This window comes from Hyperoodon ampullatus, assembly GCF_949752795.1.
Source record: "Hyperoodon ampullatus genome assembly, chromosome: 14".
NCBI classification, from domain to species: domain Eukaryota; kingdom Metazoa; phylum Chordata; class Mammalia; order Artiodactyla; family Ziphiidae; genus Hyperoodon; species Hyperoodon ampullatus.
This window is the reverse complement of record NC_136927.1, coordinates 65,991,441-66,007,575: the sequence shown is the minus strand read 5'-3', so window position 1 is coordinate 66,007,575 and position 16,135 is coordinate 65,991,441. Positions and strand designations below refer to the sequence as shown.

General features: G+C 45.7%; 1 protein-coding gene across 5 annotated transcripts in view; it reads right to left on the bottom strand.

The window, feature by feature from the left end:
- Positions 1-5,700: 5,700 nt before the first annotated feature.
- The window catches only part of DLGAP4 (DLG associated protein 4), a gene marked incomplete at its 5' end in the record, with an annotated part of 91,801 nt that continues 81,366 nt past the window's right edge, over positions 5,701-16,135 (bottom strand). For all 5 annotated transcript variants that reach the window (XM_079719857.1, XM_079719856.1, XM_079719858.1 and 2 more), the window contains 3 exons: positions 5,701-5,966; positions 6,818-6,973; positions 7,921-8,012. In XM_079719857.1, the coding sequence (XP_079575983.1) occupies positions 5,748-5,966; positions 6,818-6,973; positions 7,921-8,012 (467 nt within the window). In that variant the 3' untranslated portion in view covers positions 5,701-5,747. The remainder of the gene's footprint in view (positions 5,967-6,817; positions 6,974-7,920; positions 8,013-16,135) is intronic.

Genomic DNA, 16,135 nt, shown 5'->3' with positions numbered 1-16,135 from the left:
CAGGGTATGGATTTTTGACAGGAATATCACAGAAGTGATGCTGTATTCTTCCCAGTGCATCTTATCAGGAAACACGTATGATGTTATTATTACCAGTGATGGGAAACATTAACTGTGGCCATCTAGTGTCTGCCAGATTTATTCATCAGAAAATTACTATTTTTCCCTTTTGTAATTAATATGTTCATTAATAGGTAATCTGTGGGTGCTCCTTTGAGACTAAATATTCAGTTCCTCATCAAACTTACCCATGGCTTTTAACACGCACTGATGATCCAGTTGTTACTATGATGGTTGTCAAGTGGGTGATTTTTCTAACCATTCTCACTTCCTTTTACTGGTTGGTGGACGTGTTAACTTTGAGATTACCTGTTAGACGTCTAAGTGGAGGTGGTGAGTGGGAAATGCAAAGTTCAAGGAAAGGTACAGGTTGTAGATTTAGATGTAGGAGTTGTCAGTCTGTAGAAGGTTAAAGCCATTAGCAGTTGAGGGTCTCCAAGGGCCCATGTCCCCTGTTGGTCACAGGGCTTCACCAGGCCTGGGGTCTGCTGACATGTTTTAGAGACAAACCCTGGTGCTGACTGGGTCACCAGAGTACCATGGCTCCATGGAGGCTGGGACTGGGGGCTCCTGTCTTATGGGAAGCTGGGTTCTGTGGAAGGAAGTGTCCTTGCTCTGTTCAAAGCTGGTAAAAGCCCTTACTGCTTAACCTGGCATTCAAGGCTTGTCCAGCACCACCCCTTCCCTGAGCAGCAGCACAGTCTTACACTTCTGCCTCTGCTTGCTGTGCCCTTCACTGCCACAGCTGGGGGGGAACTCCTGCTCATCCTTCAAAGCCCAGCTCAAACGTTACCTTCTCTGTGAAGTCCCACCTCTACTCCCCGCAACCAGGTCATTCATTTAGAAAACAGTTCTTGAGGCTCTCCTCTGTGCTAGGCAGAGACTAGTAAAAAAAAAAAACTCTATTCCTGCCCTCAGGGAGCCCATTGTTTCCTGGTGGAGACAGATATTCATAAGTAATCTCACAGATCTAAGCATCAGTGACAGCAACAAAGCAAGGTAAGTGAAGTGACTGTCCAGCTCCAAGAGTTAGAGCAGGGAGTTTGCACCAACCTGGCCTGGCTGAGGTGCTTTGGGAAGGTTTCACTGCAGAAATGCCAGTTGGCCTGAGAGCTGAGGGGAAAGAACAGATGCATTGGTGGGGGAGCCATGGCTCCCTGTGCAAGGCCTGAGGTGAGGCTGGAAGGCAGAGAGCAGGGGATGGGCTCCCATGGGAGATGTACCTAGATAGGTGGGCATAGGCCTCCAAGGCCAAGGTGGGGAGGCTGGATTTTCTCTTGCTGGTACTGGGAAGGCTTCAAAGGGTCCTGAGCAGAGGGGGATTTTCGAGGAGTCCCTCTGGAAAGGAAGAGGCAGTGTGGACCACATTGATTTTTCACATCAGCCAGATTCATATCAGTAGGAGATACAACTTCATTTTTTTGTTTAGATTTTTATTTATTTATTTATTTAGTGCCAGGTCTTAGATGTGGCATGGCATCTCTCAGTTGCGGTATGCAGACTTCTTAGTTGTGACATGTGGACTCTTAGTTGTGGCATGTGTGCAGCACCTAGTTCCCCAACCAGGGATCGAAACTGGGTCCCCTGCATTGGGAGTGCAGAGTCTTACCCACTGGACCACCAGAGAAGTCCTGATACAACTTCATTTTAAGTTTCTTTTCTAAACCCCATTCCAATGCTGGTGGTAGGAACTTCACCTCAGTTGGTCTGGGGGTCCTCATGGTCTCTGGATCTCAGGCCACTGGTGACAATGGCTTTGTCCTGCTGGCCTGACCACAAGGACCCTGAGCCCTGTGCTGCTCCTGGCTATGGCTGAGCCTTCTTTCTCTGCTCTCAGGATATGGGGTGGGGACTCCAAAATGCTTGGGGACCCACAAACTTTTGGGGAGCAGGAGGTTTACAGGGGAGCCTGGGCCTCCCTGCTCTCTGACCTGCAGCCTCTGGGTGGTTCTCAGGGACCCAGGGATGGTGAACAGTCTCCTTCTCTGCTCCCTTTCCTCTTCCCCAGCACCCTGCAGCCTTCAGGAGGGTGCTTTCTGTCTCTGTTTGGCCCTGTTCCCTCAAGGATTGTGCTTTGGAAATGCAGAAACTGAGGACTCACTCCCAGCTTCTCAAGGAAGCTGCTGTCGGCCTTTCCCTGAAATGACAAATGCCTCCCTGATAGAACAGAGTACAGGAGATGGGACATCATTTAAGCCATCTTCTTGTTCAGACTGTTTAATCTGAGTCATGAGAAAACAGAAATCCAGGTTATGTAACATTCTCTAAGATGCTTGGATACTTTAAAAAAATGTCAATGTCATGAAAAAAAAAGTGGGGAAACTGTTTCTGATTCAGCGAGACTAAGGAGACATGATAACTGAAAGCAGCCAATGATCCTTCACTGGATCCTGGATGGATACAAAGTAAAAGCCATGGAGGACATTGCTTGGGCACTTGGAGTATGGCCCTGCTTTAGCTGGTATTAATGTCTGGGCACTAAGTGCCGTCCTGGGTAAGGGAGGTGCTCGAGGGTCACTCGTTTGTTAAATTGGAGTAATAGTGGTATTGTGCTCATGTAGGAATGTCCTTATTCTTAGGTGTCGCCTGGTGTATTTGGGGGTGAAGCAGCACGGTATGTGCAGCTTATTTTTAAATGGCTCAAGGTGAGGGGGATGTTTGTGTATGTCCCTGGGAGGAGCAATGCAAATATGGCAAAATCTTGACAGTTGGTGATTCTGGGTAAAGGACATTGTTCTTTCAACATGGGGAGGGTGGGCCTCTCCTCTGCTGCACCAGCAGGGCGGGGAGAAGGGGCCCAGGTACTGTGGTACAGGGAGTGCAGGACCCTCCCTGAGACCCTGATCTAACCCTCAAGGCCCCTCCCCTGCTGCCGCAGAAACACTCAGGCTCTGAAGGGGTAAGGGTCCACCCAGTTCCCCGAGGCCCGTCAGTAGAGCTGGGCTGCTCGCTGGTCAAGTCCAGCGTGACTGCCTCCCGTGTTCACTCACACCTCTGAGTATCTGGCTCAGTGCCCAGGCAACTTGAAACACGTTCACTTACCTTCGAGTCACCCTCAGCCATGTCTCAGGGCAGGGGTAGGTCCAGCAAGGTGGCAGCCCCAGGAGTTAATCTGAGCCATCCATGGTCACTGGACGCTCAGCCACCACTACCAGGATCTAGACGTGAGGGCACAGCACTCCTAGCGCAGGGGGTCCGGCCCGCAGGCTTCAGATGAGCTCACGAGCGGCCCCTCTGGGGAAGGCAGGGCAGCCCGAACAAAGTTCCTGGGAAGGTAGTGCCCCTGGGCTTGAGGTCACCAGCACCTCCGCTGCGTTGTGCCAAGGGAGGAGACCAGGTGCCTGCAGATCGGCTGGGCCCAAGAACTTTCTGAAACCCATGTTCTTACCACCAGACGTGGGCACCTGCTGTTCCTCCTGCTCTCCCCTGCATCCCATCCCCATCTCCTGAAGCTGGTTAATACCCACCGGCCTTCAGCCTTGACCTGGCTTTGGCGGAGCTGTCATGGGTTCCCACAGCCTCCCTGTGCTGCATCTCTTTCTCTACCATCTGCTGCAGACTGGAACTCACCTATGGCATGTTCCGTGTCTCCCCCACCGGGGCGTGAGCTCTATGAGCAGGGTAGGTGCTCAGGAAGTGCATCCAGTGCATGTAACTGTCAGGGTGCAGGCAGCTGCTGGGGTACCGAGTGCCCCGTCCTGGGTGAAGCACATGCAGAGTCGGGGTCTACAGAGGGGGCGTGAGTTGTCAGCGTGGGCAGCCCATCTCAGCTCCCATAGAGCAACGATGAAGCATTTATTTCTCTGGAGGAAGCTGGTCAGGCAGATGTTGCACACTCATCTTTCGGGAAGGGAACCGAGAGCTTAGTTTTCTTGCCGGGGGTCACAGAGCTGGTGCATGAGAGCGCTGGCATTACAGTTTGCACTCGTCAGCCTGTCACCAAGGAGCTGCCACTTGGAAGGGGTCTGGCTGTCTTCTGGGGCATCTACTCCACCCGCCTCATCCAGCCTGGCCCGTCCCGCTGCAATAACACCATGAGCCCGTGGTGCACGTTACCTCATTTATTCTCACAACATGCCTGTGAGGTAGGGAGGGGCGGGGTCTGTCCCCATTTTACAGAGGAGGAAGTTGAGGCACACAGAGGTCAAGTGACTTGCCCAAGGTCACAGACGGTGGCCAAGCTGGAACGGACCCTAGAGCAGGCCCGCAGTTCACCCGGGGCCCCTGTGGCAGGTGCTGGACACGAGGACGTCTCCAGTGCCGCAGCCGTGGCCACAGGAGAACAGCCGTCGTGCACGGAGCTTGCTGCGGGCCTGGCCTCGCCCTCTCCCTCTCCCTCCCTGCCCCCCACCTCACCCTGCAGGCCTGGGCCATTGCAGCTCAGGGCTCATGACACCCTGGGAGTGGGGCTGGGGGGCAGGGGAGAGAGGAGGATGACCGGGGTAAAAAAATAGAAAACTCAGAGGCCAGGCAGATGGGCCCATGGCCGGGGAGCGGGGGGGCCAGGTGAGAGACAAAAAAAGGGGGGGCTGCTTACACACAAGGTATATATTTTTACACACACTTGTACACACACCTAGATATAGTACATGTAAAAATATATGCTATTCACACACCCGCCTCCTGCCAGGTGCCCCCGAGAGCCAGCGGTGGCGCTGGTGGGCATGGGTGAGCAGAGGGGCGTTTGTTAAATATACACTCTAAGGTCTATGTGCATATGTACACATACGTACAGACACAGCCGCCCGCCCCTCGGGTACTGTACACAGGCTCGGCCAAGGACACATGACCCCTGGAAAATGGGGTCCCTCTCTTGAGTGGCCCCTGCAAGTCACTCTAGGTCATACATTTTGCTGAAGGAAGAAGGGGCTGGAGAGAAGAAAAAGGCGGGAGTCTGGAGTGTGGTAAGCTGTGGTTTTTATCCCATTCCCACCCTCCCCCCCCAAAGACTTCAGCCCTCCTCATGTTCTCAGAGAGGCGAGTCACCCACCTGACGCTGCCTAGGGCTGGCAGATCACAGTGGGAGGGCTGCTTCTGCTGAGAGGAACCTATATCTGCGTGTGTGCGCGCGCGCGCGTGCACGCGCGTGTGTGAGCACTCGGTGGGGGAGGGGACACGTGTCCATCTCTCTGTCCTCTGGGCTCACCCACAAAAAGGGCTGAGAACCAGAAAGCCGATAGTCAGGATGGTGACCCCTGTGTGAGCTCTTAAGGGAAAAGAGAAAAACATAAGAATGAAAACTCCAAGGTCAGAGCTGGGGTAGCCAGGAAAAGGAGGAAGGACATGGCAGGTGCCCAAGGCTGCCCTTGGGCTGTCGTCATCTTGTAAACAAGCTAGTTTAAGTTCTCATTAGATAGAGCAAGTAAAAAGACCGTAGTCTGGAGGCTGGGCCGGGGGCGTTGCCGAAGTCCATCTATCTAGTCCACCACGGCCAGCAAGAGGAAAAAAAAGTTTTATAGTTTTGTGTTTCTGTTGATTTTTTTGTGTGAAGTCTTCATAACCTAAAGCTGGGAGGGACCCAAAAAAGCCAAATTGTGAGCCCTTGTATGCGTCAATTTGAAAGTTGGCTCAGGGTCTCTAGACAGAATAACCATACTAAAGGTTGAGAAAATTTTGTTCCTTTCGCATTTAGTTTGTAGGTTTCTTTTTTTAATGACTTAAAATTGTTTGCTTCCTGCTTCCTGGTCTCAGAGCCGGGTCTGGGCCTCAGGGACATAAATCTCGATGCTGTCCGCGCTCTCCGTGGCTGAGTTCTGCCGCACGGAAGCTGCCCGCTTGGCCGCCAGGAGCCTCTTGCGGGCCTCCTGACGCTGCTTGTCCCCAGCATCAGAGGCCTTGTCGCGGCTCACTGCCGGCTTGGATTTGGCTGGCTTCTTTGGGACCGGAGGGGGTAGTTTCTTCTCTTCCTTTAGTGAGACAGTGAGGAGAGAAGAAAAATAAAATAGAGGTGCCACCTTTTGTGTGGCGCTACCACCCACCGTATGCTGGCAGCTGGAGCCTCCACCCCAGCTTCCCCGCATCAGGCACAAAGCAACACACATTTGGAATCAGAAAGCCACAAGAAGCGATGATGGTGGGAATAGCACAAGGCATAGGAGCAAAAAGCAAGCTTACAATCCTAGGATGTTCTAGAAGGAAGGGACAGACAGATCACCTCTTCCCACCCCTGCTTTGAACCACTGAGGGCCTGAAATTCACACAGGAATCATATAGCCAGAGATGGGATTTAAATTCAGGGCCTCCGACTCCCAGGTCACATTTCACATGCTATTCTAGGGGATCAGAACTCACAAGGGCCACAGTCCGGTAACCAATAACCAAAGGGGTCACTGGGTGCCACTGTTTTACAGATGGAAGCCTGAGCCTCAGGGAAGAGGCTGGCCCAGGAGGCAGAATCGGGTCCAGACCCCTGTACTCCTGGCAGCATGGTCCTAGGAGAAGGACCATTTTTCTACCTCCAGGGTTCCAACGGCCGTGTCTACGCTAGTGCTCTGGGCTGTGGGCATGTGTCTCCCACTTTCTGAACATGCAGGGCAGGAAGGCATGCTTCGGGGGGGGGTGGCAGCCTCAACTACACAGAGCGAGTGGCATGCTGGACGAGCGCCAAGCATGGACCCCGCACACTGATGGACGTGAGCCCCCAGCTCAAAGACGACACACAGAGAAGGGAGCCAAGCAGCACTGACCGATGTGGCCAGCGTTATTGCCGACCAGGAATTTGTCCCTGGACTTCCCCTCCGCACTGCTCCATGCTCACCTTCCTCTTCTCGGGGGTCTCCGCCAGCTGCCAGCTGTTGGCCTTGAGGTGGTAGAGCTCATCGAACTTCATGCTGATGTCCTCAATGGACAGCTGCAGCAGGTCCCAGAACCCTGCCAGGTCCTGGGCTGTTGGACGTGGGTTGGCATCAGGGTTCTGTGGGACAGATGGGGATCAGTGGGGCAAGCAAGGCAGAGGCTTGTCCTGCACCCCATCCCAAGTACTGTCTCCTAGCTCTGCCAGCCCTGGCTGGGTTCTCTTGAGGCCTGGTCTTACTCTCCTGTTCCCAGGGTCGGGTCAGTATCTGTATGAGCGAATGAACCCAGTTCCTGATCACTGCTGGCCCTGATGGTGGAGAGCTTTGGGAGGGAGAGACAGTCCTATCACGAGAGTGGGTCCTGCACACACATGGGGACTGAGGCCTTTGCCACCACTGTAGGGCTACAGTGAGGAAGGCCCTCATGGCCTCAGCGTGTGCCAGGCAGGCAACTCGTCTCATTTTACAGGGAGGAGGCAGGATCACTCCCAGGTGGGTGTGATTCCAGAATCTGTGTGGTTTCTAGCCCATCATTCTGTTCTCTGACAGCACATTCCTCATCAGGACTTCCCCAGTGAACGCCCAAACCCCTGTGGGTCCGAGAGACAAACACTCGCCACTGTCCTCCACCCCTGGGGGTACACCACCCCTGCCAGATGGAGAGAGGCTTCCACAGGAAAAGCTGCTGCCTAGCGGCGAGGGTAAAGGAGAGGGAAACCCACCAAGCCTCATGGTGGTTATTTCTTTAGTTCTTACCTTGACTGTCTTCTTAGATATAGCGTATGTTGTATATAAATAAATCAGTGGTAACTGATTTTTAACTTTCATGTGGCTGTTTTTACATAGAGTTCACTTTTCTATTTCAGAAGGTAGTAGAGATCTGAAAGGACCATTCCTGGCCCTTTTCCTGTGCTAGGCACTGACATGCACCACTGTCATCTTTCCAATGCCATGAGGAAGCAGCACCTTCTCCATGTTAGAGAGGAGGTCACAGAGGCTTAGAGGCTAATCCAGCTGGGGGATCTGGCTAGAAGACCCACTGTGGAGGAAGAAGAATCACACTCACCAAGTTTTGCTCACAGAGGCCCCGGAACTGCTGGAATTTCTGCGACATCAGTAGCTGGGCACTGCCCACAGCACTGAGGACTTTCCCTAAGACTGAGAAAGAGAAGGTGGAAAAAGACTGAGCAGAGCACAAGGTCTGCTGGGGTGGAACACAGGATCAGGGTCATGGCTTTCACCTCGCCTCCCCGCCTTAGGATACCAATCATTACTTGGTGATGGCAGTCAGTCTTCATTTTATTTACACATTAACCCACTCTCATTGTGAAAAATGCAAACCAGACACATAAAGTAAGCCCCATCCCCTAGTTGCTAAGGACATTTTATGGCAATAAATTTAAAAACTAAGTTTAAATGGAAAAAATTTTCAGGAAAACATAAATTACTATCATAGACTCAAGAAGAAATAGAAAATCTGATTAGGCCAATAACTGTTTTAAAAAACTGAAGCAGGAGTTAAAAATCTTCCCCAGAAAAAAGAACCAGGCCTACGTAGTTTTACAGGTGAGGTTTTACAAAACCTTTCGGGAATAGATAATCCCTGTTTTATACATTCAAATTCTTCCTGAGAGTAAATAAACAGAAAATGACAGCAAATTTCAGGAGCCCTGAGAGAACACAGGACATGCCAAGAATAGGGCACTTTCATTATGAACATAAAAGTCTTAAAGCAAAGAGAATCCAACAGAAGAGTTCACCATGAAGTGTCTAGCCCAGGAATACAAGGTTGAAATCTTTTAGTGTGATTTCCAGTTTTAAAGTGGTGGCAGGAAGACGGTACTACCTCCTAACCCCCTTAGAAATCACTGAAAAGCAAAACAGTATAAACAAGAAATCAAAATGCAAACTGTCTCCTGACAGAACTCTCGAACGTAGTATATGAGGAAGGCTGCCACATGCAGTGATAGCCACACAAGGAGGATTCTTGGGGTTGAAAGGCTCAGATAAAGGTGGCAGTTCTGAGTTCTCAAAAGTAGCATAACTTGAGAGGAGAAGCCAATAATCTCTTATTTGAAATAAAAAGGGGGTGTGGACTGCAGCAGGAGCGTTCCTGAACTTGGTTCAGCACCAAAGGTGGGGGGCAGGGGGACGAGGACGACACTGCATGGTAACCGCCCTCTAGTTGCCTGGGGAGAAGACCAGGCTGAAGAACGCACCCTGCACCCATCACCATGCCTGAGGAATTCCTGCCAGCCTGGGACACAGTCCTGGCTCCTCTCCCACAGTGGTCTACTTACAGCAGCTCATGAAGGAGGAATTTCACCTCATTCAGAAATTAGTTATTAAAAAGGAACCAACACAGGAGCTAAACATGTTATAGGAGCAGTAAAGTGGCAGATGAACATTCACCAGAAAGTTGTTGCCAGAGAACAGATGAAAAGTGTGACAGTTAGCCACAAATATTTAAACAATAGTTCAAAGCAGAGAGAAGGTGCTCCGAAAAGAGATGCAAGACATTGGAAGGGGATAAAACATGAGCTCTGGAACTAGTGCAAGAGAAAAATCAGGCATCACAGAAACAAGGGCCATGGTGGACACAGCACTAAGGATAAACCCTGATGAAAACCAATAAGGACAAGGAGGACAGGAGTGAAAAAGCTCCTGGCACAAAACACTTACACTGCTAGATTAACAAGACGTCTTAAATGAATAGCTAAGCTGCTGGGGATAAAATGACCCCCCACCCGCAGAAGGTAGTGGGTATATGTGCCTGGCTTGGTCTAAAGTAGGATGGGAGGGCTTCCCTGGTGGTGCAGTGGTTAAGAATCCACCTGCCAATGCAGGGGATATGGGTTTGAGCCCTGGTCTGGGAGGACCCCACATGCCGCGAAGCAACTAGGCCCGTGTGCCACAACCACTGAGCCTGTGCTCTAGAGCCCGTGAGCCACAACTACTGAAGCCCGTGTGCCACAACTACTGGAACCTGCGCACCTAGAGGCTGTGCTCTGCAACAAGAGAAGCCACAGCAATGAGAAGCCAGCGCATGGCAATCAAGACTAGCCTCTGCTCACTGCAACTAGAGAAAAGCCCACGCACAGCAACAAAGACCCGATGCAGCCAAAAATAAAATAAATTAATTAAAAAAAAAAGTAGGATGGGAATAAAAGGAAAAGTCTCTCCTGAGAATTCCTAACCATAAGACTGCACTTAGGTACCTTATTTTTTAAGAAATAAAAGAAGCAACTAGATGTATTAAAAAGATGAGACTATTTTTAAAAAAGTGACTGAGAGACATGGAGGAGAGAGGGAGACTTAAAATACATCTATCAGAGCTCTAAAAGGACAGAGAGAGAATGAAAGAAAAGAAATTTATTCAGAGAGATGATTCAGAATATGAATAAACGAACCATCCCAAACTCATTTTATGAAGCTAGATAACCTTGATACTAAAACAGGACAAGGATGAGAAAGGAAAATTACCAGCCAAGTAATTCTGCCTTTGAAGAAAGGCAAAATTATTAAAACAGATATTAACAAAAGTACAACACTGTACTAAAATAATATAACTCAGCTGGGTTTATTCTGGTAATACAAGACTGATTCAACATTAGAAAATTCTAATGACTTCTGATTCTGGCTATGAAAAACCAGTTACTATCAGACAAACTGAACCCTCCCCACCAAGAAAAATTAAAAAAAAACCCACCTAAATAAAATACCAAAAACAACAAAAAAATCTCAGGCTATTAAAAAATTACCAAAGCAACCAGAATTTGAGAGGCTAAGATGTCAGTGAGAACAGAAACTATATTCAGCCAAGTCTGATATTCTGTACTGCCTTCTACCCCAAGGCATCTCCCAGTTTATAAGCAGCACAAGGCTGAGGGGCTAAGAAGCCAAGCAGAAAGTGGTGGTTCAGAGTCTGAGAAGCTAAGCAGAACTTGTGGCAGTTCCATGGGGACAGAGAGACCAAAACTGGAATTCGGAGCTACCAGAGCAGACAGGACTTGGGGGAAAGCACATCAAGCTGAGCAGAGCTTCCAGCAGTCTTAAGATGGGGGAGAAACAAAAATTGGAGCTCAGTGTCTGCCAAGGAGGAAGGGCTTGGAAATACTGCAGGCTGTCACAAAACCCAGCTCTGAATCAGCTCAATCCAAAATTAGATTAAGTTAGTCTGGCCCTACTCTAACTGTCTGCAAGAAGCAAAAGTAAATTCGTTCCCAAAGAATAGAAAATTGTCTTCAAAAAAAAGAAGAAAAAAAAATCATCCTGAGCTTCAAGTTCTCTCTGTAGTTTTCGTATACAGTTTCTGGCATTGAATAAAAATTACCAAGCATGCCACGAGGTAGGACCAAATGACTGCACACCAAAAGAGAAAAATCAGCAAAACGTAAAAGAACTATAGGGGATGTAGGTACTAGAGGTATTGGACCAGGGCTTTAAAATGACTGTGAATATGTCCCAGAAAATATATGACATGATGAGGAATTTCAGCAAAGAACCAGAAATCTATCAAAAAGAATCAAATGGAAATTCTAGAACTAAAAAATAGAGTAACTGAAATTAAGACTGCAATAGATAGGTTTAATAGATTGGTTATAGATGAACTATAAAATAATCCAGTAGAAAATATCCAGACTGAGGTCCAGAGGAAGGAAAAAAAAAAAAGGGAAAATACAGAAGAGAGAATGAAGAAGCACAAGATGTGGCAGTCTAAAATATGTGTAATTGGAGTCCACAAGTAGAGAAGAAATAACATGGAGCAGAAATTTGAGGAAATGATGGCCAAGACTTTTCTGAAACTGATGAGAGTTATTAAGGCCACAGATTCAAGAAACCCTGTGAGCATCAAGCTGGAAAAATACAAAGAAAACCATACCTAGGTATCACAGTAAAATGGATAAAACTCAAACACAGGAGAAAAAAATCTTAAAAGAAGACAAAGGGGAGAAACAAATTCTTCTTCAAAGAAGCAGCAGGAAGACTGACAGTTGACTTTTCAATAGAAAGGCTGGAAACCAGGACATAAAGACATATTTATAAAGTATTGAAAGAAGATCAATACGTACTTATTATTCTATACTTAGCAAAAATACTGTTCAGGGACTTCCCTGGCAGTCCAATTGTTAAAGACTCTGCACTTCCACTGCAGGGGGCACACGGGTTTGATCCCTGGTCAGGGAACTAAGATCCCACATGCCACGTGGTGCGGCCAAAAGAGTAAATAAAATAAATTTAAAAATAATAACAAACAAAAGCCTGCCTCCTGGAGGACAGTTTTAAAAAAATACTGTTCAAAAAAAAGAGGGAGGGCTTCCCTGGTGGCGCAGTGGTTGAGAATCTGCCTGCCGATGCATGGGACACGGGTTCATGCCCCGGTCTGGGAAGATCCCACATGCCGCAGAGCGGCTGGGCCCGTGAGCCATGGCTGCTGAGCCTGCGCGTCCGGAGCCTGTGCTCCGCAACGGGAGAGGCCACAACAGTGAGAGGCCCGCATACTGCAAAAAGAAAAAAAAGGAAAAATACAGACATTTTGAGACAAATACTGCATTAAAATAAATATTAAAGGGAGTTCTTCAGGCAGAAGGAAAATGATCCTAACTAGAAGCAAAGAAATAAAGGAGAGAAGAGTACCAGAAAGAGTAAATATGTGGGTAAGTAAATACTGATTGTATAAAACAAAAAATAATGTCTTGTGGCATTTAGAACATATATATAGAACTGAAATACTTAACAGCAATAGTACACAGGTTAGGAGGGGGATAAAAGTGATCTAAGGTCCTTGCATCATCTGTGAAGTGGTAAAGGTACTAATTTAGTCTTTACAAAGTCAGGGATGCAGGTTGTAATCTTTAGAGTAACTGTTAAAAGAATAATAAGCTAACATGAAAAAAGTGGAAATAAATACTTGATTAATCCAAAAAGAAAGCAAGAAAGGAGAAAAAACTATCAATGAAATTTACCACATTACAGATTAAAAATTATCTAAATAGATATACTAAATTTCATTAAATTCAACAATTTTCTTAACCAGAATAAGCGTATCTACAACAGACCTATAGTAAACATCATACTCAATGGTACAAGGTTAAAAGCAAATCCTTATTTACAAATAAAGTAAGAATACAGCAAGATTTCTAGATATAAGATCAATAGAAAGGCCAAGAGCATTTCATCAACAATAAACAGAAAATACAGTAACAAAAAATACCACTTACATCCCTCCAAAATTAAAATACTAATCTAACAAATCTTCAAAAAATATGTAAAACTTTTATGTGGAAAATATAAAATTTAAATGAAAGACACTAAAGAAGACCTAAATAAATGGAGAGACATAATCATGTTTTTGGGTAGAAAAGAATTATTCATAAACATGTCAACTTCCCACCAAACTGATCTACACATTTAATATAATTCCAATCAAAACCTCAATATGGAACTTGAAAAGCTGAGTCTTACAATTTATATGGAAAAGCAAAGAGCGTATGCCAGATACTCCTGAAGAATAGGTTGGGGGAACTTGTCTTTCCAGTTATCAAGATTCATTAGACAGTTGTAACAATGAAGATAGTTAGATTTGGGCCTAGGGATAGACTAATGAACAGACTAGAAAGCTCAGAAATAGATCAACACATATAGGAAACCTGATATTTGTCAGGGCTGTACTGCATATCAACAGGATAAGGATGAACATTTTAATACATTATTATCCAATGAGAAAAAATTAACATAGAGCCTTATCTCACTCCATGCAGACAAATTAATTCCAAGGGATCAAGGACTTAAACGTGGAAGACAACTCGAAAACTGTTACAAGTAAACAGTAAAATATCTTTTTGACTTTGGGAGAAGGGTGGATTTCTTAACATACAAAAAAGTATAAACCATAAAGGAAAAGATTGATAAATTTACATTAAAATTAAAAGTATCCATTCATTCAAAAGATACCATAAAGAAAATGAAAAGATGAGTTGCAAACTGGGAGAAGACATTTACAATACATATAACTGACAAAGGTTCCAGAATCTAGATATGTAATGATCACCGATGAGGCAATAAGAAAAAGACCACTTAATAGAAAAATGAGCAAAACATATGAACAGGCATTTCACAGAGGAGGAAACATAAATGGCTAATATGTGAAAAGATGCTCAATGCCATTAGTAACCAATGAAATGCAAATTATAACCACTATTTTATAACTGTGGATTAGGGGAAAGAAAAAACCTATTACATACTAAGTGTAAGCAAAGATGTAGAGCAATGGGTACTTTCACACAGTGCTGAGGGACTAATAAACTGGTGTAATCACTGTGGAGAACAATTTGGCATTTCTTATAAATCTGAACACAGGCATACTCTGTGACCCAAACGTTTCCCAGTACATACCTTAGACAACTCTTGTAGAGGAGACGTGGTCAAATATGTTCATAATAACCCACAGTTTATATCAACTTAATGGTGTGAGACTGAATAATTTATCCCTGAGATCAGGAATGAGACAAAAACAAGGATGCCCCTGCTCTTGCCACATCTATTCAACTTTGTGTTGGAGCCAGGGCCATTAGGCAAAAAACAAAATAAAAGCAATCCAGGCTGGAAAGAAAAAAGTAAAACAATCTCTATTCTCAGATTAAATGCTCTTGTATATAAAAAATTCTGAAGAATTCCCCAAAAAACAGTGAGGTTGCAGCATACAAGATCAACATACAGAAGTCAATTGTATTTCTATATAGTAACAATAAACATCTAAAAATGAAATTAAGAAAACAATTTCATTTGCAATGCCATCAGACAGAATAAAATACTTAGGAATAAATTTAACAAAAGAAATGTAGGACTTGTCCACTGAAAATTACAAAACATTATTGAAAGAAAATGTCAAAAACCTAAGTAAATGGAAAGATAGCCCATGTTCATGGATCAGAAGACTTTAAAGTAAGATGGCAACACTCATCAAATTGAATTACTGATTTAACACAATCCCTATTAAAATCCCAGCTGCCTTTTTTGTGGAAACCGACAAGCTGATTCTAAAATTCATATGGAAATGCAAGAACGAAATATGAACTTTAGAACTTCCTTTAGTGAGAACCTGAGAGCTGGCAATAAACTTCTTTTATTTTTATTGAAAAAGTAAAGCTGGAGGACTCACACTTTCCAATTTCAAAGCTTATTACAAAGCTACAGTAATTACGACAGTGTGGTACTGGCATAAGTATACACATGTACATCAATACAATGGAATAGAACTGCGTCCAGAAATAAACCCTTAAATAAATCAGTTGACCATAAATAAACCCTTACATTTATGGTCAACTGATTTTTTTTTTTTTTTTTCGCGGTATGCGGGCCTCTCACTGTTGTGGCCTCTCCCGATGCGGAGCACAGGCTCCGGACACGCAGGCTCAGTGGCCATGGCTCACGGGCCCAGTTGCTCCGCGGCATGTGGGATCTTCCCGGACCGGGGCACGAACCCATGTCCCCTGCATCGGCAGGCAGACTCTCAACCACTGTGCCACCAGGGAAGCCCTGGTCAACTGATTTTTGACAAGGGTACCAAGACCATTCAATGGGGAAAGAACAGTCTCCCTAACAAATGGTGCTGGGACGACTGGATATCCAAATGTAAAAGAATGAAGGTGGACCAATACCTCACACCGTATACAAAAATTAACTCAAAATGGATCACAGACCTAAATGTAACAGCTAAAGCTATAAAACTCTTGAAGGCAAACAGGAGTAAATCTTTACAATACTGGATTAGCAATGGCTTCTTAGAATTGACACCAAATGACAAGCAACAAAAGAAAAAAAAACAATTGAACTTCACTAAAATTAAACTGCTGTGTTTCAAAGAATACATAATAGCCAAGAAGTGGAAACAACTGATGAATGGATAAGCAAAATGCAATATATCCATACAACGGAGTATTATTCAGCAATAAAAAGGAGTGAAGTGCTGAAACATGCTACAACATGGATAAACTTCAAAAACATTATGCAAAGTGAAAGAATCCATACATAAAAGACCACATATTGTATGATTCCATGTATATGAAATGTTCAGAATGGGCAAATCTATAGCGAATAAAGCAGATTAGTGTTTTAGACGGATACAGCATGATGGCTAAATGGGTACAAGGTTTCTTTTTGGGGTGACGAAAATGTTCTAAAATTAGGTAGCAAGGATGGTTGCACAACTCTGTGGATGTGCTAAAAACCACTTTAGCTGTTTTGTATACTTTAAAGGGGTGAATTTTATGGTATATAAA